Genomic DNA, 26821 nt, shown 5'->3' on the forward strand with positions numbered 1-26821 from the left:
TAAAATTAAATAAATAATTCGTGTTCATCTTTTTCTAAGCTAGATTGACTCCTAAACTTGGATTAGATAATTCATTTATATTTATAAAAATTACGAGAAATTCGCCTCTTGGTAATAGTAGCACATGTTTGGAATTAGATTCCAGATAGGAATCATTTTCTGTTACAGTAAATCGTAACAGGCGGGGTAGTTGTGTCATAGACAGCTATTGATTATCACGCTTTGACTGCAACCTGTATCGGTCTATATTTGTACTGCAACCTCCAATATGCTTTTATATATCGTTCTATAACAGCATTCCTTAGAAGAGTATTATTATACTAAAATATTATTATACTTAATTAAAATATTTTAATGTTTAAAAGTAATTATTTCATTTTAATCAAAATTATTTTATATTAACATTATTTTTAAATTAATCTAAATCATTTTCAAACTGTTGCAGTAACTATTTAAGTTAACTATTAGATAGTTGTACTATAAATATTATTATATTAAAATATTTTTTATTAATTTGATAAAAATATTTAAATTTTATCAATTTTTTTAAAATTAGTTGAAATCATTTTAAAATAGTTGTAGCATTAATAGTTGCTATAATATTATAAAGTGATGAATTAACTATTATACATTTAGACGTTATAACAGTTAGTTGTAATTATTATAATAATACTTGAAATAAGGACTATTATAATATTATAATAATTAATTGTTATATATTATAATACTTATTCATATTATAATACTTATGATTAACTATTATAATAATGCTCTAAATAAAATAATATAGAATAAAATATATGATGAAGGGTTTATTTGATATTTTTATTAAAGGAATATCTATCTGACTATTTATTAAATGTAGAGTATGCTTTTGATTTTTATCTAAAACTATTATGTATTTATATCATAAAATTTGTTTATTACTGTTCATGTCATGCCATCAAATATCGTTCTATATTTACAAAAGTCTTAGTTTAATTCATAAAATATTGTTTCATAATGGTCAATCTATTTCATTTGAGGGAGTGATTAATTTGCAAATAGATGATCATTGGTGTCCATTTGAAAAATTGCAAATGGACAAACGCAAGGTATTTTTAACTAGGGACAAGTATTCGATTAAAATCGAATTGAATCAAATCAAATTAATCAAAATTGAATCGAACCGAATTTTTTTAAACTAATTGAATAGATTAAAATTTTAAATAAAAATTAAATAAATTGAATAATAAAATATTGATTAATTCCATTTTTGATCAAATTAATTAAAATAATTAAAATTTTTAAATATTATAAAATTTTAATTAATTAATTAGAGATTTTTAAATTTACTTACTTAGATATGGCGATGTCCGCGCAATCGCTGATCGCGACCTGAACCAGCGAAAACTCTTCATCCGCGGCCTCGGCATGGATACCACCGTTGACGCTGTCCGCTCCCTCTTCTCCACCTACGGTGAGATCGAGGAGGCAGCTGTCATAGTCGATAGCGTCAGTGGGAAGAGCAAGGGTTATGGATTCATCACCTTCCGTCACATCGATGGCGCTCTTCTCGCTCTCAAGGAACCTTCAAAGAAGGTTGATGGCCGCATGACCGTCACCCAGCTCGCTTCTGCTGGGAGCACCGGATCCGGTGCTGCTCCATCCGCTGATGCCTCCCTTCGCAAAATCTACGTGGCGAACCTTCCTGTTGAAATTATTTCCTATGATAATGTTGACTGTCTAGCTTAAGTCATTGATTCTGTTCTAATTTCCTTTTGGTTCTTCATTGATTTCAGTTGGATTATATAGTAGGTCATTTTTTTCTTTGCTTTCCCTATGTTATAACTTTATTATTTGCATCCCTCGGTGTAGAAATGAGTATGATCGAGGTCACTCCACCTTTCACAATTAGGGATAGGTAAAGTTAAACTGAGGTCACTATTGAAAATTTCATGTATATGTACATGGAATTATACAAGTAACAAGACCTGTAAGATAAAAAGCCAAAACCTGTAACTACTATCGTGTTTATGCATAAGTTTGAACGCACGATCATCATACTAACATGCATGGGATCAGAAGCATGACAAAGTGACAGGTAAAACTTCTTTAATGGATTACCATCAACGTTCACGAGCAAATTGAACTCGATTCATTTATTGATCACGATTGGTGCTGTTGCCTCTCTTTCTGAATTGATAGGAAAATCCTCGCTGCTGACTCAGTAGCAGACATAGCGTTGTGAGGCACAACCTTAATAACGTGTGTTTGGCTATCCCTACTTCTTGTTGGAGCTGCAGCAATGGGAGGAACTTGCCTTCCACCTTCAGGATGCGCCTTCTCAGAGGGACTGCTTACTGTACTTCCTTGCAGTCACAGTCACTGTTCTTCGATACCTGAAATTTCCCAAGATTGCCAGGAATTGCTTCCTTCCTTGAATGATGGAACATGGTCTTCCCATTTGCATGCGAACCAGACAGATTGCTAACCTGTTCGACTGCAGAACTTGAGATGATTGGTTTTGAAGATCGCAGGCCGTTAGTAGGAAAATAGTGAGGAACCATTGCAGGTGGTCCAGGCCAACCCATGTTTGGTGGTTGATGAGATACTGGCACGCCATAAGCAGAGTTCATAAAGTCCCCGGCCAGCGGAGAGACTCCAAGGGGAGTGCAGCCTCCGGAAAGATGGGGCACGAAGCCACCAGGCGGTGGGCAATGTCCAGAATAGGGTTTGTACACAAGGCCTTCAGAGGGTGACATAACTGGAACCAACCATTGATTTGCCAAGGGAGGAAAACACCAAGGGCTTGGCTTTTCATTAGGAAAAATTGGCACAGCCGAAGGCACAATAGAGTGTGGCCCATTTTGTGGCACTTGATCTTGTGGCCTCCCTTTCGATCCTTCTACACAAGCAGCGAGAACTGGGACATGAGCAATACCATCCTCTATTGACTGCTCCACATTATGATTTATTTTACAAAGATCATCTCGTCTTTTAAAATCCACAGGCTGTGAATTTTTGTTGCATTGAGGTTCTTTGGCATTGTGCAAAGCTTTTACTGAGGGTTTGCTTAGATAATGGTTTCCTTCAAGAAGCAAATGAGGCGATGCAGCTATCAACTTCTGAACCTGTTTTAGGTAGAATATTACAGACCGTCCTTTTAGTAAACCAAGGATATAGGAGGGTCAATAAACACTACAAGCTTTTAAAACTAACCTTTATTAATCTGTGAAGCTCAAACACTTGTATTCCAAACAACCTTTGCTGACTGGAAAGATAAATTCATAATTGAAGCAAAGCATACAAAGATTAATTCACCAAAATGATTCTGGACACCGAACAAAAAGTCCACAACTGATAACTCAATGGACGTAAATATTTTTTGAAGCTTCAAGTTGCCCTGTTAATCTAATTGTATTGGTATTGGACAAGTTAAATCCATTTTAAAGACACTTAAAATAGTGCCACAACTTATTAATCAGCATTACCAAAACTGTATGAAGTTTTCTTTTGGTCAAGAGTAACCTAAATACCTAATCGGATCATCTAGCAACATATAAGTTTTTTGCTGATAATCTGGAAAGATAAACAAACTCCAAATTTACCAATTAGCATAGTAAATCCCAAATAAAGAATATGGATGCTCAAGAGTATATTGTGAATTACCATAAAATGTGCACTTTTAGGAAAATAGTAACACTAAGTGGTATACATACTTGGCAATAGCTGTTCGGGCCTTCCAAAAGTTCTTTGTACCAATTACTGCAATAATATCATCTGGGAGCATATCCAAGCTTGGTACTGTCTCTGCCACTGAGGGCTCATGAGCATCATCATCATCTTGCTTATCTGCATCATTGTATACCAGTAACCCATTTCTCTTTGGATTGCCCTCATTAAAGGAGTTCTTAGACAAACTGATAGTTCTAGGGCTTTTTCTAGGTGACAAGTTGGGAAATAGCTCACTTTTGGCCTCCAAAGATTTATCACTATTAGGAATAGCAATGTCGTTCAAGGTATGAGAATTGCTTAGATCACCACTTTCTTGACATAACACCATTTTTCCATTCACAAAATTTTCAAAACAAAAACTATTTGTGTCAGTTCTAACAAAAGAATTTTTTGAACTGTCTTGTAGATGGGTAATTTTATTGAATGGAGACTTTTCTTTGGTTTCCTTTGTCCTTTCAATAGGTGAAGTTTCTTTAAGATCTCTGATAAAAGTCTCATGACAACTTCGGGATCTAATTCCTGCCATATCTGTATCTTCCAAAAGCTTCTCGTCCAAATTTGTGCCTCGACACGAAGTATTACCAGACGTGAGACTCTTATGTATTTTGTGTGAAATGGAGGTAGTTATCTCTGGAGTTGTCTTATGTGTATCCTTTTTTAAGAATGCAACACTTTCCAACTGATCAAAGGTATGAACAACAATATCCTCTGCATCATTCAAAACTTTCTCACAAGAAATTTTCATGCTGGAGTTTTCTCGTCTCTGTGATCTACATTCAGAAGCTAATCCTGTGCCAAACAAATTATCAGAACTTACTTGCTTTATAGGTTCTCTCTCCAATTCCATCCTTGTCCCAACCAGATTCACTCCATCAGACGTTCTAACCTTCTCTGCAGAATGAACCGGCATTGGACAGGTCATATGAAAACGAGAAAGCATCTTCCTCTGCTGACCAAATCCCTAAAAGATAAATGTTTGTCAACCATCAACAGTATAATTGAGACTTGAGAGTCAAAAGTATACAACAATCACCTTTTGACATATTGTAAAAATACAAGGAACATGAGAAAAATATCAAATAATACACCATAGGTTGGAAACTGTGGTCCCCTTGGTATTTATAATTTGTGGATATCACCATAAAGTATGATTTTGGCATTCTCCAACATAAGAAAGAAGATGTTGGAAAAGACATAAAGTAACCTCACTAAATTGAGAGAAAGATTACTTTGCAGCTCAATATCAATATTGTTACTTGAAATTGAGAGTTGACTTCATAATTTTGAACAGTCACTCTTTTATATGTTGCATTTATCTTTGTAATCCACCATGGTTGTTTTTCTTCTTCTTTTCTTTTGGCTGTTATTCTTTTTCCTGTTTTTTTTTTTAGGTTTTGCCTCCAATCCTTATCCTCTCGGTTTTCTTTCTTTTTTTTTTTCATCACCTCTTCTGCTCTGCTCTTGTTTCTAGTCGTATTGCCTACTTTATTTCTAGTCTCCACTTAGAAGAGGTGAATAGAAGGTACAACAAGATTTATAACTCAAAAATTTTGGTTAACCTAACACATGCCTTAAAGTGAGACGACCTTGGTATGTCATGTTGAACACCTACCCCCCTTGATCTTGAACTCAAGTTCTTATTGATATGCAGCAGAAGTGATCATTAATTTTGAACATCTCTCTGTGATTTTACCTACTGCATTCATTTTAGCTTCTAATGAAAACAATCTAATTAGTTTCCATCATCACACAAAATGCGTGATTTAATCAAGGAAAAACATACAGGAATAGATGCATCGTAGCAGGAAGATAAGTAGCTCAACAAACAGAAAAGGCAAGAAGGTGGTTAAAAACGAAAGATGTTCCAACCTGGCTAGAGGAAGGGGAAGAGACCAAATCGTTGGAATGGTGAGGAGGAAATGGCAGGGCGGAGGAACTCGAGTTAAACCTTTGAGAGGGGACGCGGAGCTGCTCGTATAGCGCCATTTTGTTCCTCGGAGGCGCCCTCGGACCCCCTTTATCGGTGTCATTCACATGGAGCCTCGGGAAGAGAGGCCCCATGATCTTATCGCCCTCCTCGCCTTTCATACCACTCGGTTCCCAAAATCTCGTACACCCGAAAAACTTGTGGAGTTAACCCATCGCCGTCGGAGAAACCCTAGTTAACAAACTGAGACGAAAACAATCATCAACAGTAGTTGAAAAGGAAAAAAACAAACAAACAAACAAACAGATGCAGATAGACAACCAATCTATCAACAAAAGCTGCTAATTTCGCCAAGAAAATCCACGCTTTTGGACAGCATGCGGCAGCGGGGAAGGGAAAGCGTACCTGGAGCACCGAATCCGGCAGCAAAATTCCACCTCGGCACCGGATGGGACAATCTGGAGCAGGACCTCCAGGCGAGCAGCGATCCAACAATTGGTGGAGAGGTAGTGTGCCGTGACGCGGATCGAGCAAAGGGAAGGCACAAAGCGCTGGGAAAGCAAGATTCGGGAAAGGGGAAGCAATAACGGCACGCTTTTGAATCTTCAATCCCCATCATCTCGTCTCATGCGATTTTATTGCTGTTTTCCAGTGGTGATCATCTCGTTCTCCTCCGAAAAATCTCCATGAGATCCGATTGACATCTACTACCAGATTATCTCCCTCCACTGGTCAATCCCTGAAGATCTGTTCAAAAAAAAAAAAAAAAAAATCTATTTTTCAAGTGCTATTCCTAGGTAAAACAGACTTTATCCAAGATCAAACATACAACAATCTATTTTTTACTTCGATTTCAATTGTGTTCAAAAATTGATTCGCAAAAGAAGAAGAAAAATAAATAAATAAATAAATTTGAGAGAAAATAAATTTGGTTTGAAATAAAAATAAGTCAACACATTTTTTAAATTTTTGTTTAACCTCAAGTTTTATTTTATTCTATTGGAAAATGAATTTTCCGACCAAAACAGAGAAAAGTGAATCTTTCAACTTTTTAATTAAAATAAATTCTTTAAATTATGATTCAGAAAAACATTATTTTATAACATTTATTTATCAGTCCGATTGATGAGAAAAATAAATAAATTCATAGAATAAAAAAAATTCATAAAAATTGTACCTAAATTTAACTTCATACAAAAACAATTTTACATTTTTTTATAAAATATTCAATAAAACTTTAAAATCACATCCATAAAAGAATGAATATTATTTTGTTTAATTTTTTTCCCATAAGTTATTTAGTACGATAAAAAAATAAACATTTTCATAAAAATTAAATTTAGATTCATAAATGAAAATTATACCAGCCAAACAATTTTATCTCCGGATTGGACCGAAACTGTGTAATTCAGAGAAACCATAATATTAAATGGGCTCCTTTGTTTTTTATCAAATCTTGAATCGATTTTATAAAAATAATAAAAATTTATATTGTAATTATTATGATTTTATAATTATTACAATATGAATAATTATAATAATTACAGAATTATAACTAATACAATTATTCATGTTGTAGTAGTTACAAAATCATAACTATTATAATGTACTCAATCAATTCAAGATTTAAACGAAAGATAAAATAGTTCTAAAATAATATTTAAATAATTATACATAATTATACAGTAAAAAAGAATATCCTAAATAAAAAATTAAAAAAAAATATCCTTGATAAAAAATTAAAATAGAATATCTCTTGATTATTTGAAAATAAAGAAACATCCTTTTATTTTTGCCCATTTAACTTCATACAGAAACAACTTTACATTTTTTTAATAAAATATTAAATAAAACTTTAAAATCACATTCTTAAAAGAATGAATATTAATGTTTTTAATTTTCTCTATAAGTTATTTAGTACGATAAAAAATAAACATTTTCATAAAAATAAATTTAAATTCATTAATGAAAATTATACCAGCCAAACAAATTTATCTGCCTATTGAACCGAAATTGTTGTAATTTAGAGAAACCATAATATTAAATGGGCTCCTTTGTTTTTATTTTCTATTTTTTCCTCTTAAAGGGCGTGCACTGGGATGTTCAACACTTGAAAGCAGCATTTTTTGGCATATCTTTGATCACCTATGAAGATTTGTATAATATCCTGGACATTCAAAATATTTAATCAATAATTATTTACATAATTAATATGTTAATTTGAGTATGATATATAGATACAATAAAAATCATAATTACAATATTAAATACTACTGATGATAATAATTCTGTATCAAGGGATGAAACTGATAGCCAACATAAATAGCAACATAATTAATACTAATATATGAGTGATACTGATGCATTGCCAAATATTTAAATTTTATTATTTAAATAGCGTGACTAAATATGCAAGGCATTGATCACATCTATCAGATTGTCAATATAAGAACATAAATACAGGAAATTGAGATTATATCATAGCCATTCTTCTAGTCAGCAAGCACCTTTTGATGGCATAATTATCAGCAATATGCTCGAGACAAGTCAATTTATCTACACATCATTAGGCAAAACCATTGGTTAGAGAAGCTTCTTCGTACCAAACTACATAGAAATTCTTACCAATTTGAAGGAATTAAATAACAGAGAAAGTGAAAGAATGAACATTCAACTAAAAACGATAAATGACTACTAATTTTGTACTTAATTTGCATGATAGTGAAGGAACTTTTGTATTTGAATCATTGTTCAGTCCATCTTAAGGGAAAGAAGGCCTAAGGTTGCTAGAAAATGATATAGTAGTTCGACAGAGTAACAAGATGAAACCAATCTTGCTAACCATGTGGAGAATGAAGTGACTTATTCCTAACCAGAAGGGATGAATTCAACCACCAATGGAAAAAACTTGAGGGCCTAATCTAGAATCGAGATTTGTGTTTGAGCAAATCACTTTTCCATTTAAGATATGACTTCAAATAGTAGCTTACTAATTGTTAAAAGTATTAGATTAATAGGAATGTTGGTCTAATGGATCAGTTTCACATTAGGAGTTAAAGAGTCAGAATTTGAACTCCTAATGTCTTAAAAGTTCATAAGGCTGATAAGAGTTCTGTGAACATCTTTAGTTTCCTTAATCAGATTTGTGGTTTGTACTTCAATCTATTGAATCATAAACAGTAGATGATTGCTGAATGCTTAATGAATCGCATGTTTAGAATGGATGTTGATTAAATTAACAAATGTTGAAATAAAAAAGATGAGTTTCCCTGTCCGGAGCTTTCTACAGAAATTCCATATGCAATATGCAGAGCGAGAATTCTAAATATTATAGAACCACCAATTGAAGGCCGAAAAATACAATAACAAACTTATCCATGTTTAATTGAGATGTAGAAGGAAACAAACCAACAACAAAGGTGATTATAGACGATGCAATCCACGAATAAAACAATCAAAAGCCCACTGATCACCATCGTAAGCAGCATAAATCAGAAAAATAGCAGACAAGTGCAAAGATCAAGACACAAATATGAGGGAAGAGGCGAAATTTGAAGCAACAGATTGAAACATGGTGAAGAATCGGCGTACCGAAGGGAGAGCTAGCGCCATCTAATCACCCGCCGTACACGATCAAGAAATACCTATCCTTGAGCCACCGGAAGCTCCGTCTGAGGGATCCCTTCACCTTGCCCTCCACAGAGTAGGCTTTGTAGCTGGCGACCCGCCGCTTCCGCTGAAAGTCGGGATCACTGAAGCTCCATCGGCCGCTGCCCTTGTTGGACGAGGAAGACGACCCGCGAGCAGGCTTTGACTTGAAGCCGTCAAGGCCGTACCCACCGCCTCCTTTATAGGAGTAGGTGTATGAAGCACTGTAGCTCCTGAAATCATGCAGGCCTGGAGGGGGCGCCGCCGCCGATCGATGGCCGTATACATCCAGCTGCACATCCCGTCGCGGAACGACCTCGATCTCACGTCGTCCATGGCGTTCCTCTCTTCTTCTCTCTCTCTCGATCAAAGGAACACGGATTGAGATCGACTCGCCCCCCCCCCACGGGCGGGGTCAGCCGGTTACGACATGGACGATTGCAGTATGAGGTAGTCAAATGGTTGTGTCCCGCATTCAAGATTTACTCCCCCTCATACTTGTGGGATGTTCCAACCTTTGCAGCACGGATTGAGATCGACTCATGCTGCAAAAGGTTGGAACCGCCAACCTAGCGGCCCCCACCCCGGGCCCACAAGTATGAGGGGAGTAAATCACGGTGAATGCGGGATCGGTTACAACATGGTGGTTGAAGGCATTTGACATGGACAGATATTAATGTTATCACATTTGCTGTCATGGACCTTCGAACCGACCACCTCATGCATCCATGTCGTAACCGGCTGACCCCACCCGTGGGGCACCTTTTGCAGCACGGATTGAGATCGACTCTCTCTCAAAGAACGGAAGAAAAAACTAAGATTAGACCTGAGAGGTTTAATTATTCGCCGGAGGACCCGGGGCAAAGTGAAGTTTAAATATATTGGAAAACTATGGGGCAAAGTGAAACATAGGCAGTGAATGAAAAATTGAAAACATTTGGGAGGGAACAAATAATCTGAAAACTTGGGAGGGTCAAATCGAAAATTGAAATATTTTAAGGGGTGCTTGTGACGGAATTAAAACTGTGCTGCCCCGCACCTGTTCGAGCAATTGACGAGCCGAGGCAAGCGGCGCTTTTTATCGCCACAAAACCCCGACCGCCCTGCGCAAACCCTAAATCAGCTTCCCCTCCTCGCTATGCCTCCCTCGCCGCCTTGTTCCCGCCGGTCATATGCGTCGCCGCCTACCACGGAAGTGACTGCTCTGTTGTATTCCGATACTCAGGTCCGTGCTCTTCCTTCTCGCAGTTCTTTTCTCTCTGTATTTCTCCTCTGCGAGTGTCGCTGCTTCTGCACCCGAAACTATCTGTTTCTTCTCTTCTCTCTACCACCACGATCTATGGTGGTACCACCAAGTTCCACCCACCGCCAAGTTCGTGGCAGCTACACTTGGAGAGAGGGTAGGCCTGCAAGTTTTGTTCTTTATCATTCGCTTGAAAAGCCAGAAATCTTTCTTTTTTGAAAAAGAAAAGCTATCCTCTCAAGTAAGTCTGCAGCATTAAAGCCTTAATGGATATCTTTTGCCTGTTGCTTTCTCCTCCTCTATTAATGTTTTACTAACTAGGACGTGGTTCCGGGCTTTTGCCTTGTTCCGAATTCCACATGCTTCATGTGTCCACTTTTTCCCTTCTTTATTCATTTACATTTAGAATTTTTGTAGATATTTCACTGATAATTGTACGCAATTCAAGTTATTAGCCAGATTTCCAAATAACCTCTCTTGTTTTATTGATAATATTACAACTAAGATAATAAAAAAAAACTAAAACCTTGTGTTTTCCTTGTCCTTCCATTGATTTTTTTTTTTTTTTGGATTTTGCAAGTTTCTTCTTAATTATTGTTGGCATATATTTAGTGTCCTCTGAGTTCGAGGAACAAGGCCATCTTGGGTATGCATTATGATAGTAATCTATTCTTTTTACAGGTTGTATAGAGCTTGAAGATAGGAGTGAGAAAATGGAGATAAAATACTCAATTGATGATATCGTGGTCCAGGATCCTCCAACAGAGGAGTTCTCTGCCTCTGACCTCACTTGGACCAAGTATGGAAGCTTGAGCATCATTTGGATGATGTTGCACTCATTCCTTATGAACGAGTTGAAGCCTTTATCAACGGAGAATGTTCAATTGCTGAGCACCCTACTCGATTCCACATTGAAAGAGGAAGAAAGAGAGAGAAGGGTAGCCTGAAGGAATACAAAAGTGATGAATATCTCCTATACAGGCTGTGAGTTCTTGTTGTGTTGATTCCCCTTGCATCATTTCCAATCTTGCTAGATCTGTATGCATGTTCTAATTTGTCCTTTTTTTTCAATTACCCTAACATCTGAAGATACTGGTGTTCATTTGGTCCTGAGAATTATGGCGAGGGAGGAACTATATTACCTAGCAGAAGATATAGGCTCAACACAAGAAATCGTGCTGCCCGGCCACAATCCATGCGTGGTTGCACTTGTCATTTTGCTGTCAAGCGCTTGTATGCACGACCATCGGTAGCTCTTATCATATATCATGAGAGGAGACATGTGAACAAATCTGGTTTCATATGCCATGGTCCTCTTGATCGAGATGCAATTGGCCCAGGTGCTAAGAAAGTTCCCTACATTTGTAGTGAAATCCAACAACAGACCATGTCCTTGATTTATCTTGGCATCCCAGAAGAAAATATATTGCAAACTCATATAGAGGGTGTCCAACGTTATTGTGGTCCAAATGCAAGTGCAAATAGTCTTGCTTCTCAGTATGTCCAGAAGCTTGGAATGATCATCAAGAGATCCACACATGAGCTAGATTTGGATGACCAAGCTAGTATTCGCATGTGGGTTGAGAAAAATAAAAAATCTGTGTTCTTCTACCAGGATTCTTCAGAGACTGATCCATTCATATTGGGAATCCAAACACATTGGCAGTTGCAGCAGATGATTAGGTTCTGTCATCAAAGCATCATTGCATGTGACTCATCATTCGGCATTAGCAAGCTCAAGGTATTTAACTGATAATTCATTCCTGATTTTTTTTTATCATGCTCGTTTAGTTTCTCAGTACCTTTTATTTGTTGAAACATGCAAAAGCTGTTTGAATTGTGAAATAAATAGATGCATCCTATCATTTTGTAGTATGGTACTATTGTTTAGTGTGTCTGAGTTCTGGCATGCAGCTTACAAGTTATGAGCTTTTGTCGCAGAAGGAAATGCCTGTCTTACTTGCTGCTTTTATGAATATTCGAATGACAAAGTAGAGTAATTATACCTTAACCATTAATCAAGCAGAATCTTATGCTATGAGCCTCTTTGTTCTTGCAGTATCCACTATATACACTCCTTGCTTTTGACTCCAGGCAACATGCTTTACCTGTTGCTTGGGTCATAACCCGAACTATCACTAAGCAGGATGTTGCTAAGTGGATGAAAGCTCTCGTGGACAGGATTCATGCTGTTGATTCAGCTTGGGGAATTGGTGGGTTTATTATTGATGATCCAGCTTTAGAGATGGACCCCATTAGGCAAGTTGTCAGTTATTAAACTGTTATTGCAGTTTCATTTATTAGAATAATCTCCTAGCTAAAAGAATTAGTGTTCTACAGGGAGATATTTTGCTGTCCCATTCTCTTCTCTCTATGGCGAATTCGTAAATCATGGCTCAGGAATGTGATAAAGAAATGTGGTCACATTGAAGTTCAGCGGGAAATATTTAAACACTTGGGCAAGATAATATATAGTATATGGACTAAAGACAATCCTATGGATACCATGGAAAAATTATTTCAGGATTTCGTTGACCAGACCGCCTTCCTTCAGTATTTCAAGGCATTTTGGGTTCCAAAAATTGGTGAGTTTCTTTCTATTTTTTATGATAGTTTGATGGTTCTAAATTTTCATAAATCTCTTTTCAATCATGTAAGAGATGTGGCTTGGAACTGTTAAGAGTCTACCACTTGCTAGCCAGGAGGCCTGTGGCGCTATCGAAGGATATCATGTAAAGTTGAAGCTGAAAGTCTATGATGATTCTCACCTTGATGCGCTCCAACGGGTGGATTGGTTAGTTCACAAGCTAACAACTGAGCTTCATTCTGGTTACTGGCTTGATCTATACGCAGATGAAAGCGGGTCCTTCCAATCGGTCAAAGAGGACTATATATATTCCACTTCATGGCAGAGGGCTACGTTGATTCCAGATGAAGCTGTTACATTTGACGATAAAGAGCATCTTTTTGCGAAGGTTCAAAGCAAGAATCATAGTGGTCAAGTGCGCACCATCTGGAATCCTGGGTCAGAGTTTGCTCACTGCGATTGTTCGTGGTCAATGCAAGGGAACCTATGCAAGCACATTATAAAGGTTAACATGCTCTGCCAACACAAAAAAGAGTATCAGCCTTCGATGTCATTCCTCTCATTTCAGGATGTGTTGCTCGATCTTTGGAAGAGACCAATGGATGACTCACTCGCACTTGATCTATCGAATGCGTGGGCTACCCAACTGCAGCACAAGACCCAGAGACTCGTGGAACTTACTATGACTGGTGATATCACCAAAGTGACCAACAAAATGCCCTTAAAATGGGCTTGTAGGAAAAGTAGGACATCAACTGGCAAACCGTCTAGTACCATTGCTCTTTCTACCACCACCAAAGGAAAAATTACAAAAAGAGTTACGGCTAAGAGGAAGAGTCGCAAGCGGAAGAGAATCTAGGGTCAAGTAATCCTCATGACTTTTACATTTCTTCAAAGTTGGGAGGCAAGTTATACGTGAAAACCCCCAGTGTTTTTGTTTCTTTTGATAACCTTAGTTGATTGAATATACGGAAAAAGCAGTTGAAATTCTTTATAAAACTATTGCCCCAATCTAGATACCATTACCATGCATAGATGGTTTATGTGAATTACATGCGTAGTGTAACTGAAAATATTTGTTCAGGCTGAATGTTCGTCCTGTCCTATGTGATCAACTTTCTTCAGTGGCAACTTGTACGATGGAAAAATGATTAAATTTTTTAAAAGGCCACTAAAATTAATTATTATTTTGCCAAGACGTTCGTCTTCTTTAATGCCCAGGCCTTTCGTTTCCAAAATGCTCGTAGAAAAAGTGAAAACAATTACGGAATTAATTAAATTCCTAAAAGCATTTAAAATTTTGATTAAAACTCTAAAATTTATTTAAGAAAAACTATGGATATCTTTTGAGAGACCTCAACAGGAAATCACACGACATGGCGATTCCAGACTTATGTAGCTTATTTTACTCGAGATGTCACAAATACAGATCAAAGCCATGAAAATAGAATTAAAAACCACTAAGTTATTCTCAAAACTTGCAAGTTGATCTCCATTTTCATAACACTCCTCAACAACCCTATATAATTATCTTACTCGAATTTATGATGGGTTTCCCCTGTTCGCATTCAAAATGCATTTGTATCCTCTTCTTGTATAGCATGTATCTTTTCCCTTGGAATTTCAAAGGTAGATCTGAAACAACTCTCACTCCATGCAGTGTCACTCTTCCATCTATCAGTGTTGTATTTCATTTTGAATAACTCTTGTGTTGAAGGATGCTTCTCAGAACATGACAGATCGCTATTGCATGAGTTCCTTCTCATATCTCCTGAACAATATGATGAAACAGCTGCCTTCGTATCAGAAGTATTATCTGGAAAGTCTTTTGCCTTCTTGTGGTTTTGCTTTCTGAGGACCATCTTCAGCTTGCCAAGGACTTTTGTACCAAATGATTTATGATGCTTTGACCTTCCTATACTGCTGTTACTCATCATGGAAGAGACAGAAGGTGAACTACTTGGATATTTGTTGATAACTTGTTGCGAAGAGCAGTTAGATAAATGACAATCATTCAAGTTATTGTCCTTCTGATCTATGCCGAAACTTCCATGTTGAATTACAACTTCATGTTTTTCCTCTGTCTCAGCACCCAAGTCTTCACTTGGACAACTTCCTGCAACTTTCTCAATGGAAGTCGCGGAACTCCTTTGCTCACACTTCAACATGTTGCTGGTTTTGGGTGGATTGCAGTTCTCAGTGTCCACGTCATTCAAATACTTGTTCTGATCAATGTCAGAATCTGCTTGTCGAATAGCAGTTTGTTCTGGTTCCTTCTCTGCTCGTTGAGTAGCAGTTTGTTCTGGTTTCTTCTCTGCTCCAGTACCCAAGCTTTCAATTGGAAATTTTTTTGCTGTTTTCTTACTGGATGTTGCAGAATCCCACTGCTCACTCTCAGACAAAGTATTGCTTTTCCAAGATTGCACCATGTTTGTAAATTCTGCAATATGATCACCTAGTAGCTGTACAATTTCCATTTCTTCTTGGTTTGCTTCTATTAGGTATTTCACCACCATGTCCTCTTCATTCTAGTGTCAAAACAAAAGGGTGGAAGTTCATGACCAAGGAAGGGCAAACAATTGAAGCCTAAAGAAAGTATATATTTTCCACAAGTTGGGAGGGAAAAGGTAAACTTCTGTAGGTGATAATTCTGTTACTAATCTTACTCAATTGGTATGGCAGATGAATCTGGCTAATTCTGGAAATTGACATAGGCCAGGTAACATAACTTAGAGATTTGAAGGGAATGATAATTTTTTTGTGATGGTCAAGAATAAAATTGCAAATATATGTTATGTTCTAAAATTTAAAAACAAAAAAGAAAGAAAAGACGAACTATAAAACAGACTTACCTCTTGGTCATTGGGGGAGCAACTGCAGGAGGCCAGATTTTCTGCAACCTCCAACTTATCAACCAGCTCTAAAATTTTGGCTTCCGTGCTCATGTTTAAGTTTATAAGATTTCTTTTCTTAGTTTCCATCTCCAGCATCGTTGAGCTATCCTTGATCTTGGCATCACCATGTTGTTTGTCTTCAGTTTTATTATTCATCATGGTGATCCTTTTTGGCTCCAAAGCTGCCATCTTATGACTCAGGTGCCACCAATCAGATTGCAATGCCCTGATCAGACAATCTACAACCATTATCACAGACGCAAGCTCCCTGATCATTCCCCAACACTCTGGGTTCCAAATCACGAGATGATGATTTTCTTCATTTTGTGAATGAAATTTTATGTACAGATTATTAGCCTTCATTATATTAATTTTTAGCTGCTCCTCAATTTCTCTCATCAAATCCTGCTGATTATTTGAAACACAGAAATCAAGTGAATGACTTCTCTTCTTTTCTTGAATTCCTGCAATTTCTTGCTCCATCTCCACCTTCTTGGCTTCTGATTCAGCATAAGTTGGTTGCTTAATAATCCTCTCTGGGTATACTGGAAGTTGCTTGACTGGTGGTAAGTGGCAACCCTCTTCAACCCGACTCTTGATGATGCTTGGAGAAGTCCTCTGGATGGCACTGATGGCCAGGGTGGTATTTGTGAAATCTGAAGTGCCATGCATGATCTTTGCCAAGACTCCCTCCTACACAAATAAATTTTTTTCCCCATTAATCCATACTTTTTTTTTGAGAATTATTAACATCTAAAAATTAATCTTTTCAGAATGCACAACAATAAGTGTAGAACTTTACACTCTTTCATGACAATGCTTCCAGAATCATTCAAATACAGCTACTTTAGAACCATTGGGTTTTTACAGAATTGGAATTTTATTTCTAACATTATACCAAGTTCCAGTGTTAAAAAAAATCCCAAAAAATTGAGATTCAAAAATTTGATCAAAATTGGTCCAATTTATGCTTGAGATTTCTCCAGAGACTATGAAACTAGAGATGGCTTCTTGGAAACATCGGCCAACAGAAACCGAAGGCAATCTCCCAACTCAGTAATCCAATACTGCTCACATAGCTGATGCTCATCAAGTTATGCTTGATATGGTTCTTCTTTATGCTAATTTCACAACCTTTTTGCAATCTTGTGAACTACTCCAACCTAGAGGTTGTTTGCACCTTGAAAGTTGAAAAACTGTCATGTTCAGGGATGGCACTGGTCAGGTACCCACTATTTGAATCCAATTAAATTAGCACTAGGGTTCTTAATCCATTCAAGTTCCCGTTAGTTGAATCCAATTAAATTACCACTAGGGTTCTTATTCTTCTACCCAAATCCAACCTAATGTGCCAAAGGAATAGCCAAACCCGTGGTACCCGCCTATACCCAACTTAAATGTCTTTAATGTGTGAATACCAATAAGTTGAAGAAAAACTCAAATCCAGCCTGATCCAATTTGTCCATATAATGTAACTATCCGAACCAGACTTGACATGTCTTTTAGGTGCTGACACCCAATAGACTTAACAGGATTGTGCCACATACTAACAAACATGTCATTGTCATATGAATGCAAAAACTACAAATGGAATTTCAAATCCAAACATAAAAATAGGAACATTAATTCTTGACAAATGTTTTCTATCTGTTCAACAGGAATAAATTCCAAACAAAATGATACTAGTGGTTTATTCCTACGAACAATATTGATTTTCAGCTTGAGCTAGGTTGCAAAACTTGTCTCATAGTTCAAGCTTAATTCAACATGATCATGTCGAGGATCTTAACCTATAGATGGATAAATTCAGACCATGTTTCCAACACAGAAACTTGCCTCTGATCGCAATCACTTACACTTTCTCGGATATGAAGCTCATCTTTGAAGTTTCTGCTAGCCCCAGAGAATACAGTAGACTGGCCAAACCCGCCGGCTTCAGAGCTTGCTACTGTTGAATCATCAAGCACACGAAAACGTTATTGGTAAAACAAGAAAGACGACGGCGCAGGAAGATTAAGTGCTATTGGTAAAACAAATACCCGCAGAGGATGAACCCGGTAGATTAGGGTTGACCGCCAAATACCCAGCGATGGGAACAGAGACAGCAAAACCTAGCTTTGAGAGCAGCAACCTCACGTCCACCTCTCTGCTTTTCTCAAGCAAAGCTCTCATCATCTAAGGCATGGAAGAAGAACAAATCCCCGAACCAGTCGACGAGCGGGAGGTCGATCTAATCCGTCCGATCTCGAGGAGGATGATCCGCTCAGCTTTGCTTCACTCCGCCATCTTCCCACGAATAAAGCAACGCACAATTCCTCTTAACATCTCAACTGGATCGAAGGCGAATGGAAAAACTCAGGAAGACAATGATCAAATTTAAACAAAAAATTTCAAAAGCGAAACAAGAATCGTTACTTCTTGCCCTATTTGATCCTGTCAGAATGGAATGGAAAACAAATGAAGGCAAATTCACCTGGCGCGACGCACGTTGTTTTTGTTTTTGTTTTCATTTTTACTAAAGACCTTTATTTTTGGTACACGATTATTTTAAACAAATAATACAAGTTTAAAGGGAATATTAAAAAAAGTCAAAATGTAATTTGTCTTCTCGCCAAAAAAATAATAATGATGATTTTTACTGATAAAATATTTTGATTAAGATGCGTGTTCTTAGATCTAAGATTGACCGATATATTTATTTAATAACGAATTTGTCCGTGATATTCTAATTCAATAGCACACAGAATTATCAAATAATACAAAACTATTTAAATTTATTGTCGATACTCCTATAAGATTAACATTGGGTACCTAAACATCAATGTTAACTTAAAAATATCATCAATTAATTAAAATTAATTTATTTTTACAATTTAAAAATTATAAATCATTTTTGGCATTGAAAATAAATTTAATTATTATTTCTTGTCAGTACGTACCATGGTCCTATATATTATATATTATTTAAAATAAAATATTGTATTTATTTTTTTTATTTTTGCATGGAGTTGATTTATAATTATTTTCTATCTGCTTTTATCTTATCTTCTTTCTAAATCCTTCGGTGAGGGTGTTTACTTGGACATTTCTTCTTCTCTTTCTGGGCGGGTTCTTCTATCTTCTCCCTTTCTCCACTCCCTCGCTACCTTCTCCTCTGGCACTTGTGCTTCCTCTTTCCTATCAGGATCCTGCTTGATCCTTTTCTTGGGCATGAACAGTGGCAACTATCCTTGTTCCTGCTGATCTTTTCGATGTCTGTATCCATTGGAAACTCTGGATCTTGCTGGATTTGGCGACCTCGGCTTGAGCCAGAGGCCTGATGCACCTACCATGCTGGAAGTGGTCTTCTCTTACGGAAGGGAAACTAACAATACCTGGTTTTTTTTAGATCACCGGTAAAGGCTAGAGTACCTTTCTGATGCATGTATGTTTTGGATTTCCAGTTACCAGTTGTTTCCTCCTTTTAAAGCTAGACAAGGATACCTTTTCTTTTGAGCCTAGGTTTGCATGGTCTGCTGCTGGACTTGACATCACCATCTACAAAGTAGCAGGATCTAAAAAAATGGAGGGAGAATCTCACAACCAGTGGGATCCAGATTGAATGAAATGATACTGCCACGATACTTGTACTACATGTGAAATAGCTTGGAACACCAAGTAATTGAGTTGAGTTCATTCACATCGATTTAACCATGCATATGATAATAATCGTGCCAAATATATGAACAATGGACCAAACAGACGTCGACCATAAATAAATATTCATCGCAGTTACATTTTAAAGAGACTCATAGCTATCAAATGGTGACACAAATAAAACTGCCCGCATCCCATAATCTTTTATCCACAGTAGCCCCATTGAACTCGCACAGATGAATCATCAACAATACAAAGCTTTTAATCTGGCCAGCTAAACCTTTTTAAATCCTTGAGTAGAAATGCTAATTCATACGCCGATGGTCATCTGACATTGGGCTTTGGAGACTGGCGATATGGAGAAGCATGTGCACCATGTGAAAGGCTCCTTGTAGGCTGTTGTCCTTGGCTTCCAAAGGAGCCTTGTGGTTTCAATCCATTTCTAGAACCCAGACTATTGGAATGTGTCATTGAACGTTCTGTTTGCATAGTCTGGTAGAAGTAAGATGAGCTTGCCAGGTCTTTAAGGTTGATTATTGGTCTGAGGGCTTCAACAACATCACTCATGAGTGGCCTTGCTTTGGGATCCCGACTGAGACATGCTTGTGCAAGTTGGGATACTTTCTGTGCACCTTTGATGGAGAAATTGCCCTCCAAGCGAGGATCTATAAGTCTATAAAACCGACGCCTTTCCCCAAGGTGTGGGCGTGCCCACTCCACGAGATTGTGCTCTCCGTTTGGCCTGTTCTTGTCCATTGACCTTTTGCCTGTCATCATTTCAAGCAGCACCACTCCAAAGCTGTAGACGTCACTCTTCGAGGTCAAATGCCCTGAGATACATACAATGATAGTAAAGCTTAAGTAATTCTAGCGCAGTTCAAAAACACTGTAACCTAAATGAACGCCAACCTTTGAGTTAAAAAATGATCTGCAACCAGACAATTTGTCGGCTGTCTAAATAATTATATCATTTGCTCATATTAGTGGTGTTGATTTCTTTTTAAGTTTACCTTTATATTATGAAATAGGATTGGAGATATATCAGGAGAAAAGATATACTAGTTTATCAAGATAGGTTGGGTTTCAAGCAAAAACCAACCAAACCAAAATCCCTAAGGAAATAAAAGACCTGAGACACCAGTTCTAACCCCAAAATCCCGAATTAGGGTATCAATAGTTCTAGGTTATTTTTTGTGTTTCCAAATGTTTGACATCCCTAACTTTACGGGTTAAAGAATTGATGAACCAAAAAAGATTACTAGGAAGGAAAGAATACCGTTACACGTTTTGCATTCATGAATATTTAGTTTCAAAATCAACTGAGGAAAAAACATGGATGTTAATATGATAAGTAAACTCAGGTTACTAACATGTGGGTTGAGGAAACCATAGGAAACTTCTCTTAAACCAGTAAATAAGAAAACTGACAACTTGTGCCATAACTTGTGAAAATCTTACACATGGGTCAACAGTTGCAATGGCTGGAGTAACCATGGGTTTAACAACTTAGCAAGACAATAGATAATTATTCTAAGTTTCTAACAATTAAGGCACTATATAACAAGCGACCAATATACTTGTTAAAGAGATACAGTAAAGAGAGACCTCAAAAAGTAACTTCCAGTAGCTCAGTTCTTGCTGTAGTCATCCCATTGGCATCAAGCCCTATAGTGGAAAACATAGGAGCATCTCTAGGAAGAGAAGATATCTTTAAGGGAAATAGGGAGCTTCAGCCAAAAAGGTAAAATATGATGAACCCATAAAGGTAGAAGCTATGAACTTGTGGTTATAGCTTTCTTGAATAGGACACGAGGAAGATAATGTGCATGCTACAGAGTAGGCAACCTTATCATTAGTAGGCAACCTTATCATTCCTCTATAGAAATATAAACTGAATATTGATGGATCCTTGCCCAGTTCTGACGATTGTTCAACAGATATCCAGAATCAGTACACGCCTAACCAGTGTGTTCTCCACTTGCTCATTTATTTTTAGGCAGAGATTTTAAAAACACTTTAAGTTCGGACAATTTTGTAGTAATCAAAGATGAATTACTTTTTCACCATGAAATAAAATAATAAATTTAAGTATGGTTTCAATAGAACTTGCTTAAGAGAGACAGAATTCAAAAAATAAGAGGGAAAACGGTGGGAAAAAAGACAAAAAGAAATTACAGAAAATAGCCATGGATCCTTTGACGATATTACCAATGATCTCATATGCATAGAAAATCACAAAGAACCAGTTCAAAATTTCATTTAGAGAAGCAGATCAATAGTGCACCTGTCATAACATATTCGGGAGCTGCATATCCATATGTGCCCATCACTCGAGTAGACACATGAGTTTTATCACCTTCAGGAGCATCTTTGGCGAGCCCAAAGTCTGACAGCTTAGCATTGTAATCCTGAACACTTGGAATTTCAGAAATAAACAGACACTGAAGTGAAAGATATAGTATTTGTTACCTACCACATCTAACAGGACATTTGATGATTTGAAATCCCGATATATCACTGGCCTTTCAGCTTCCTCATGAAGAAAAGCAAGACCCTTCGCTGCTCCGAATGCAATTTTCATTCTTACAGACCATGGCAGAGGAAGGGTTCCTATTGCAGAAAGAATAAACAAAAAAGCTACATAGCATTTGAACCAAACATTAAGAAATGAATAGAAGCTTGACAATCTACAGGGTTCAGGCGTTGTATGAGACTAGATTAACAATGTAAAACATTAGTGAAACAAATGACATAAGTACATAACAGACTAGAGAAAGAAATATGCAATATAATGGTAAATTGGACACGAACTAATACTGGTAGTACACCAGGAAAATTTCCTATGTCTGCCATGCATGATAAGAGACTAGGCACCATAGAAAAAAAAGGCAACATAAAGTTGATTTCCTTAGGAAAATTTGAATTAATCAAATACTTCACTAATAGACGATCGAGTAGAAAGCATAAATTAGTTCTAGTAACTAAAAATTCTAGTTGCAGTGTGCAGATTAAATCTCAAATTCCAAATAGTGCTCTTATTCTTGTGTTTGTGAGAGACCAAATAGAAGAGACAATATATTGTTTTATATGTGATATTTCTGGATGAATTGAAGTGCCAAAGCTTCCTTGCCTTTTTTGTTTTTAGTAGGACATTTCTTTGCTTTCTTCTTGTATTTAAAAACCTCAAGACAAGTGTTGGCTAGCTAAGTCACAAGATATCATAGGGCAAAAAGATTCAATTAAATCTAATGAAGTAGAAGCGATATAGGCTAAGCTTGCAGCTGCAAGTGCAAAATCATAGATTTGGCTAAGATTAAGAAAAAGAAATAATAGACGTTAAAACTAGTTATGATATGATAAACAAAGGGAGAAAATTCATAGTCACTGCACTATGGTTTCGATGGTATCTAGGATCTGTTATGGAACATAATGGAAGAAAAAATAAATGCATGGCATGATTCATACTTCTGAATAAATGGTTTTCCAAACTTCCACGAGGCATGAACTCATACACCAGCAGTCTTTGATCATCTTCAATGCAATAACCAATCAACTTTACCAAATTTGGATGTTGAAGTTGACCGAGATAATTAACTTCAGCCTAGAGATAAATGATAGGAATCATCACATAACAGATATACTGTAAATTCTGTATTGATAACCAATTCAAAGAACTAAAAACTATCACTTCTAAGACCACGTACCAGCCATTCTTTATGCCCTTGAAGTCCATCATGGTTAAGAGTTTTGACAGCGACAGTAAGTCCTGTACCAGGTTTCACAGGAGCAGTTCCATTCTCCTCGATCCATCCTTTGAAGACACAACCAAATCCTCCCTCTCCAAGAAGACTTTCAGGTCTGAAGTTTCTTGTTGCAGATTTGAGCTCGTTGAAAGTGAATTTCCGCAGTTGAGTTGCAACCTTAAGCTCCTCCCCAACTTTTGACACAGATGAATTACTTTCAGCATTACTCGTGGTGGTAGAACCAGATGCTACTGGAGCAACTGGCTGGTCCCTACTACCATCATTAGTTGACTTGCTTTCTGCAAACCCATATTAAATATGCTGGTTATCGATCAATTTAGGAAAATAATGGAATGTAACAATTCATATCTTAAATTGAGGATCAACAAATTCAGAGAGTAGCTTAGTGGCATCGTAAGATTTAAAACAAGCAACCACTGAATATATAAAGAAAAAAATTAAAAAACTATAACTTATGTGAATTGCACAACACCTAAATAACGAACACAAACACTAAATTTGAATCTTATTCTTTGGCCACACTTCAACATGGTGAATGCCATTAATATTATGTTAATTTCTTCAAATAAAGAGGCAAATTTATAAGGAAAACTTTTTCAATCAGCCAAGTAATTAGCACAACAGATTTCTGCATATGAAGCAACCAGTTAGATAAAGGAAATGATACAAACACTACTTTCCTAAAAACAAGAGTTAAAATAATTAAATGTTTTCTGTAACTAGGAAATCAACGTCATAGCCAAATGAGTGAAACGTTACTTGTAATGCAAGATTGCTACTTTATGAGCTAACTCACCAGGATTTGAGTTAAGAATTCATATCTACTTGAATATTGCAATTCTAAGGGTAAATTCATTGATTTTTCTCTCACCATGCATTAGCGGCAATATCTCGTCATGGAGTTCGGGCGCTTTGCCAAGCAAATAATCTGTATCTAAGCATACAGCTAAACCTCTTCCGATATGAGGTGATACTAGTCCCAGAATACTTCCATTGAAATAAAATTACTATGATAGTGACTACCAGATTCAAAAAACAAGACACTAGATATTATAGGGGAGAAAGGATAAGGTGCTAAAGTAAAGGGAAATTATCTACCCATTACGACGACTACAAGCATCACGCATGACTCTGATAACCACAGAAAGGCCACTGAGCGGCCAAGTGGAAGATAAGTTGCAGAAGTATGGATAGATTACCGCACTGAGTGGCAGCGCTGCTGATGGAAGTATCCACCTTGCCTCTGGAACTGGAAGGGACGCAGCCCCCCATCAACCGAAACTTCATCCAGCAACCCGTCCCCTCGCCCTTGCCGCTACTGCTGTCCTTGCTCTTCTTCCGCCTCGTCTTCTTCGCACTCCCCTCCTTGGACCCCTCCCACGAGGCCAGCTGCGCCACCTTGGGCACCAATCCCATGTCCAAGCAAGCAAGCAACTCAGCCCACCATCAAGGCGCTCCAAAGATCCGCCGTCCAAGAGAAAATCTTTCGCCTTCCGGCCGGCGAAAAAATCAGCAATCGGGAACGAGGAACCGCGACCAAAAGGGCAGGGGGGAAGATCAAATTGGCGAATGATTGGTGCCGGAGCGAAGGAACAACCCTAGATAAGCAAGAATCTGGCGTGGGGTAAAGAAATGGAGGGAAGGAGAGGGAGGCGTCGGCCACCCTAATTTGACTGGGCGAGATCAAGACGAAGGAAAAGGAGCGTGGAGTAAAGCGAAGAGACAAGACAACGGGGGAATCTGATGAGCGCAGCCGCAGTGTAGTAGTGGTAGTAGTAGTAGCAAGCCCATTCGCCACATTTTTTTATTTATTAAAAAAAACAATTTCGGTATTTTTACAAAACAAAAAAAAAGAAGCGTACCGTCAATTCCAACAAATTTAATCAAAATTAAAGATTTTTTTATATGAAAATTTAATTAATAAATAAAACTTTAAAAATAAATAGAAATAAGTTGTACAAAAGTCGGTTCAATGTTTTGTTTCCTTCCTCTCTACGTTTTTGTTGTTGAATGTTCGAGATTACGCACGTAAAGAGAAATTAAACATGAGCAATCAATCAACGAGTCCAAATATTATAAAATAATTAAAACTTAAATTGCCGTTCTTAGTGGTTATACTAAACCCGACCAATAAATGAGCCCAACTATCTTGCATTTAATGAATAAATCGTTAAACAATATCGGTTACTAAAAACGCATTTGTTAATTAAAAATTACCAGATACAATTCCTAAAATGCTCTTGATTTACAAAATAATTTATAATTAAATTTAATTAGGCCATCTATAATTATTTAAGTATTCAAGCGTGAGAAATAACCTCTTGATCCCCCGGACCGTGAGTAGGCTGCAAGCCTGCAAGTTCATCGCAAGGCGGCCTGTGGGCCCATGAGTAAGTCGCGAGCTGACGGTTGATTGGTGGGCTTACAAGCAGGCCGTGAGATAAAAAAGCAGAAGAAAATTCAAAGATCAGTTATTTACTTTGTCACTTATAATATTATTATATAAATAATATCAAATAATAAACGTCTTTTTGATAACTTACAGCATGACGTCCTCTGTCTTCATGGGCACTGTACGCGTGCCCCTGGACTACTGACTAAAGTGACTGCCCTGGCAGCCGAAAGCGATGCGATCTCCTCCACACTCTCTGCTGCTCATCCTTTTACATTTTATTTCTTCCCCTTCGTACGCATGGAGGAGACGCAGACTTACGTGCCTACGCTTACATGTAATTTTGTACTCCAAGGTCACCTCAGCGTCACTGCATTCATTCCGATACGTACGCATGCCTGCAAGGATGCTGAAAGAATGCCGACGTCACCCTCATCATTTTCCCTTTAAATTCCTGAGGTAGAGACGGGCCACAGAGGCTTGGAAGGATGCATTAAGTGGACCTCGAAGCCCTAGTCCCTATGCGCTTCCCTTAGACGTGTATTAGTATGGTTCTGTGACCACAGCTGCTTCGCCGATTAGGTCCTCATCATTGATGCGCATGCAGCTGTACGCCTTTTGCTTAAAGCACATTGATTCCAGCATTTACTCAACCACACAGGATCACCAACGACTTCTTGATTCAAGGCATTTATATTTAGCAGATGTTTTTGAGAATTCATGCCCTCCCGAGCCCTGCTAGCTCTGCATGTTGAGTAAGTAGAGCTCACTGCTGATGGTTTAGAATCTGAGGAGTACATTACAGTACAGTAATTGCCCCATGCATCATAGAAATTGTTCAGGACAAGTGAGAATTTTGCTTCCATTAATCGCTGTCAGAGCACTAGTTTGACCAGAAAAGGGTTAACAATAAAGAGCAGGCTTTCTTCATTCTATACCCAAATATGAAATTTTACATATGGTCCACTACAGTTTGAGGCGGGAAGAAGAAAATTAAACCCGAGGCAAAATGG

General features: G+C 37.4%; 3 protein-coding genes and 1 pseudogene across 3 annotated transcripts; 1 reads left to right on the forward strand and 3 right to left on the reverse strand.

Annotated features, from left to right (window-relative positions):
* Positions 1-1924: 1924 nt before the first annotated feature.
* On the reverse strand, positions 1925-6385 carry LOC141843144 (ELF3-like protein 2; annotated as a pseudogene).
* Positions 6386-10421: 4036 nt separating this feature from the next.
* LOC141838482 (uncharacterized) lies at positions 10422-14087 on the forward strand. The gene is given in 7 exon segments (XM_074725979.1): positions 10422-10517; positions 11217-11342; positions 11345-11519; positions 11625-12276; positions 12595-12805; positions 12866-13120; positions 13194-14087. Coding segments are annotated over 6 exon segments (2175 nt in total). The 5' UTR covers positions 10422-10517; positions 11217-11248; the 3' UTR covers positions 13982-14087.
* Positions 14088-14618: 531 nt separating this feature from the next.
* On the reverse strand, positions 14619-16701 carry LOC141812116 (uncharacterized). Its single transcript, XM_074700160.1, has 2 exons — positions 15975-16701; positions 14619-15650 (listed from the first exon to the last, which is right to left on the reverse strand). Exons 1-2 carry the CDS (start codon positions 16686-16688, stop codon positions 14691-14693), a joined length of 1674 nt encoding a protein of 557 aa, XP_074556261.1. The 5' UTR covers positions 16689-16701; the 3' UTR covers positions 14619-14690.
* A 3037-nt stretch (positions 16702-19738) lies between these two features.
* Positions 19739-25147, reverse strand: LOC141840715 (serine/threonine-protein kinase PBL34-like). Its single transcript, XM_074728780.1, has 6 exons — positions 24616-25147; positions 23357-23694; positions 23118-23253; positions 22126-22262; positions 21937-22060; positions 19739-20482 (listed from the first exon to the last, which is right to left on the reverse strand). The coding sequence occupies exons 1-6, from the start codon at positions 24830-24832 to the stop codon at positions 19977-19979; spliced, it is 1458 nt and encodes a 485-aa protein (XP_074584881.1). The 5' UTR covers positions 24833-25147; the 3' UTR covers positions 19739-19976.
* Between the last annotated feature and the right edge of the window lie 1674 nt (positions 25148-26821).

This window comes from Curcuma longa, chromosome 1 (assembly GCF_044706935.1).
Source record: "Curcuma longa cultivar G26 ecotype Majalengka, Jawa Barat chromosome 1, ITB_CL_G26_1.1, whole genome shotgun sequence".
Taxonomy (NCBI): Eukaryota; Viridiplantae; Streptophyta; class Magnoliopsida; order Zingiberales; family Zingiberaceae; genus Curcuma; species Curcuma longa.

What these genes read in the sequence shown, in the direction of transcription:
- LOC141840715 (XM_074728780.1), bottom strand. Translation starts at nt 24,832, where the DNA reads ATGGGATTGGTGCCCAAGGTGGCGCAGCTGGCCTCGTGGGAGGGGTCC. An exon ending in CAGCGCTGCCACTCAGTGCG is followed by an intron (nt 23,695 to 24,615) that starts GTAATCTATCCA and finishes ATGGGTTTGCAG; the next exon opens with AAAGCAAGTCAACTAATGAT. An exon ending in TCCCGAATATGTTATGACAG is followed by an intron (nt 20,483 to 21,936) that starts GTGCACTATTGA and finishes TATGTATCTCAG; the next exon opens with GGCATTTGACCTCGAAGAGT.
- LOC141812116 (XM_074700160.1), bottom strand. Translation starts at nt 16,688, where the DNA reads ATGCATGGCACTTCAGATTTCACAAATACCACCCTGGCCATCAGTGCC. An exon ending in GCTCCCCCAATGACCAAGAG is followed by an intron (nt 15,651 to 15,974) that starts GTAAGTCTGTTT and finishes TTTTGACACTAG; the next exon opens with AATGAAGAGGACATGGTGGT.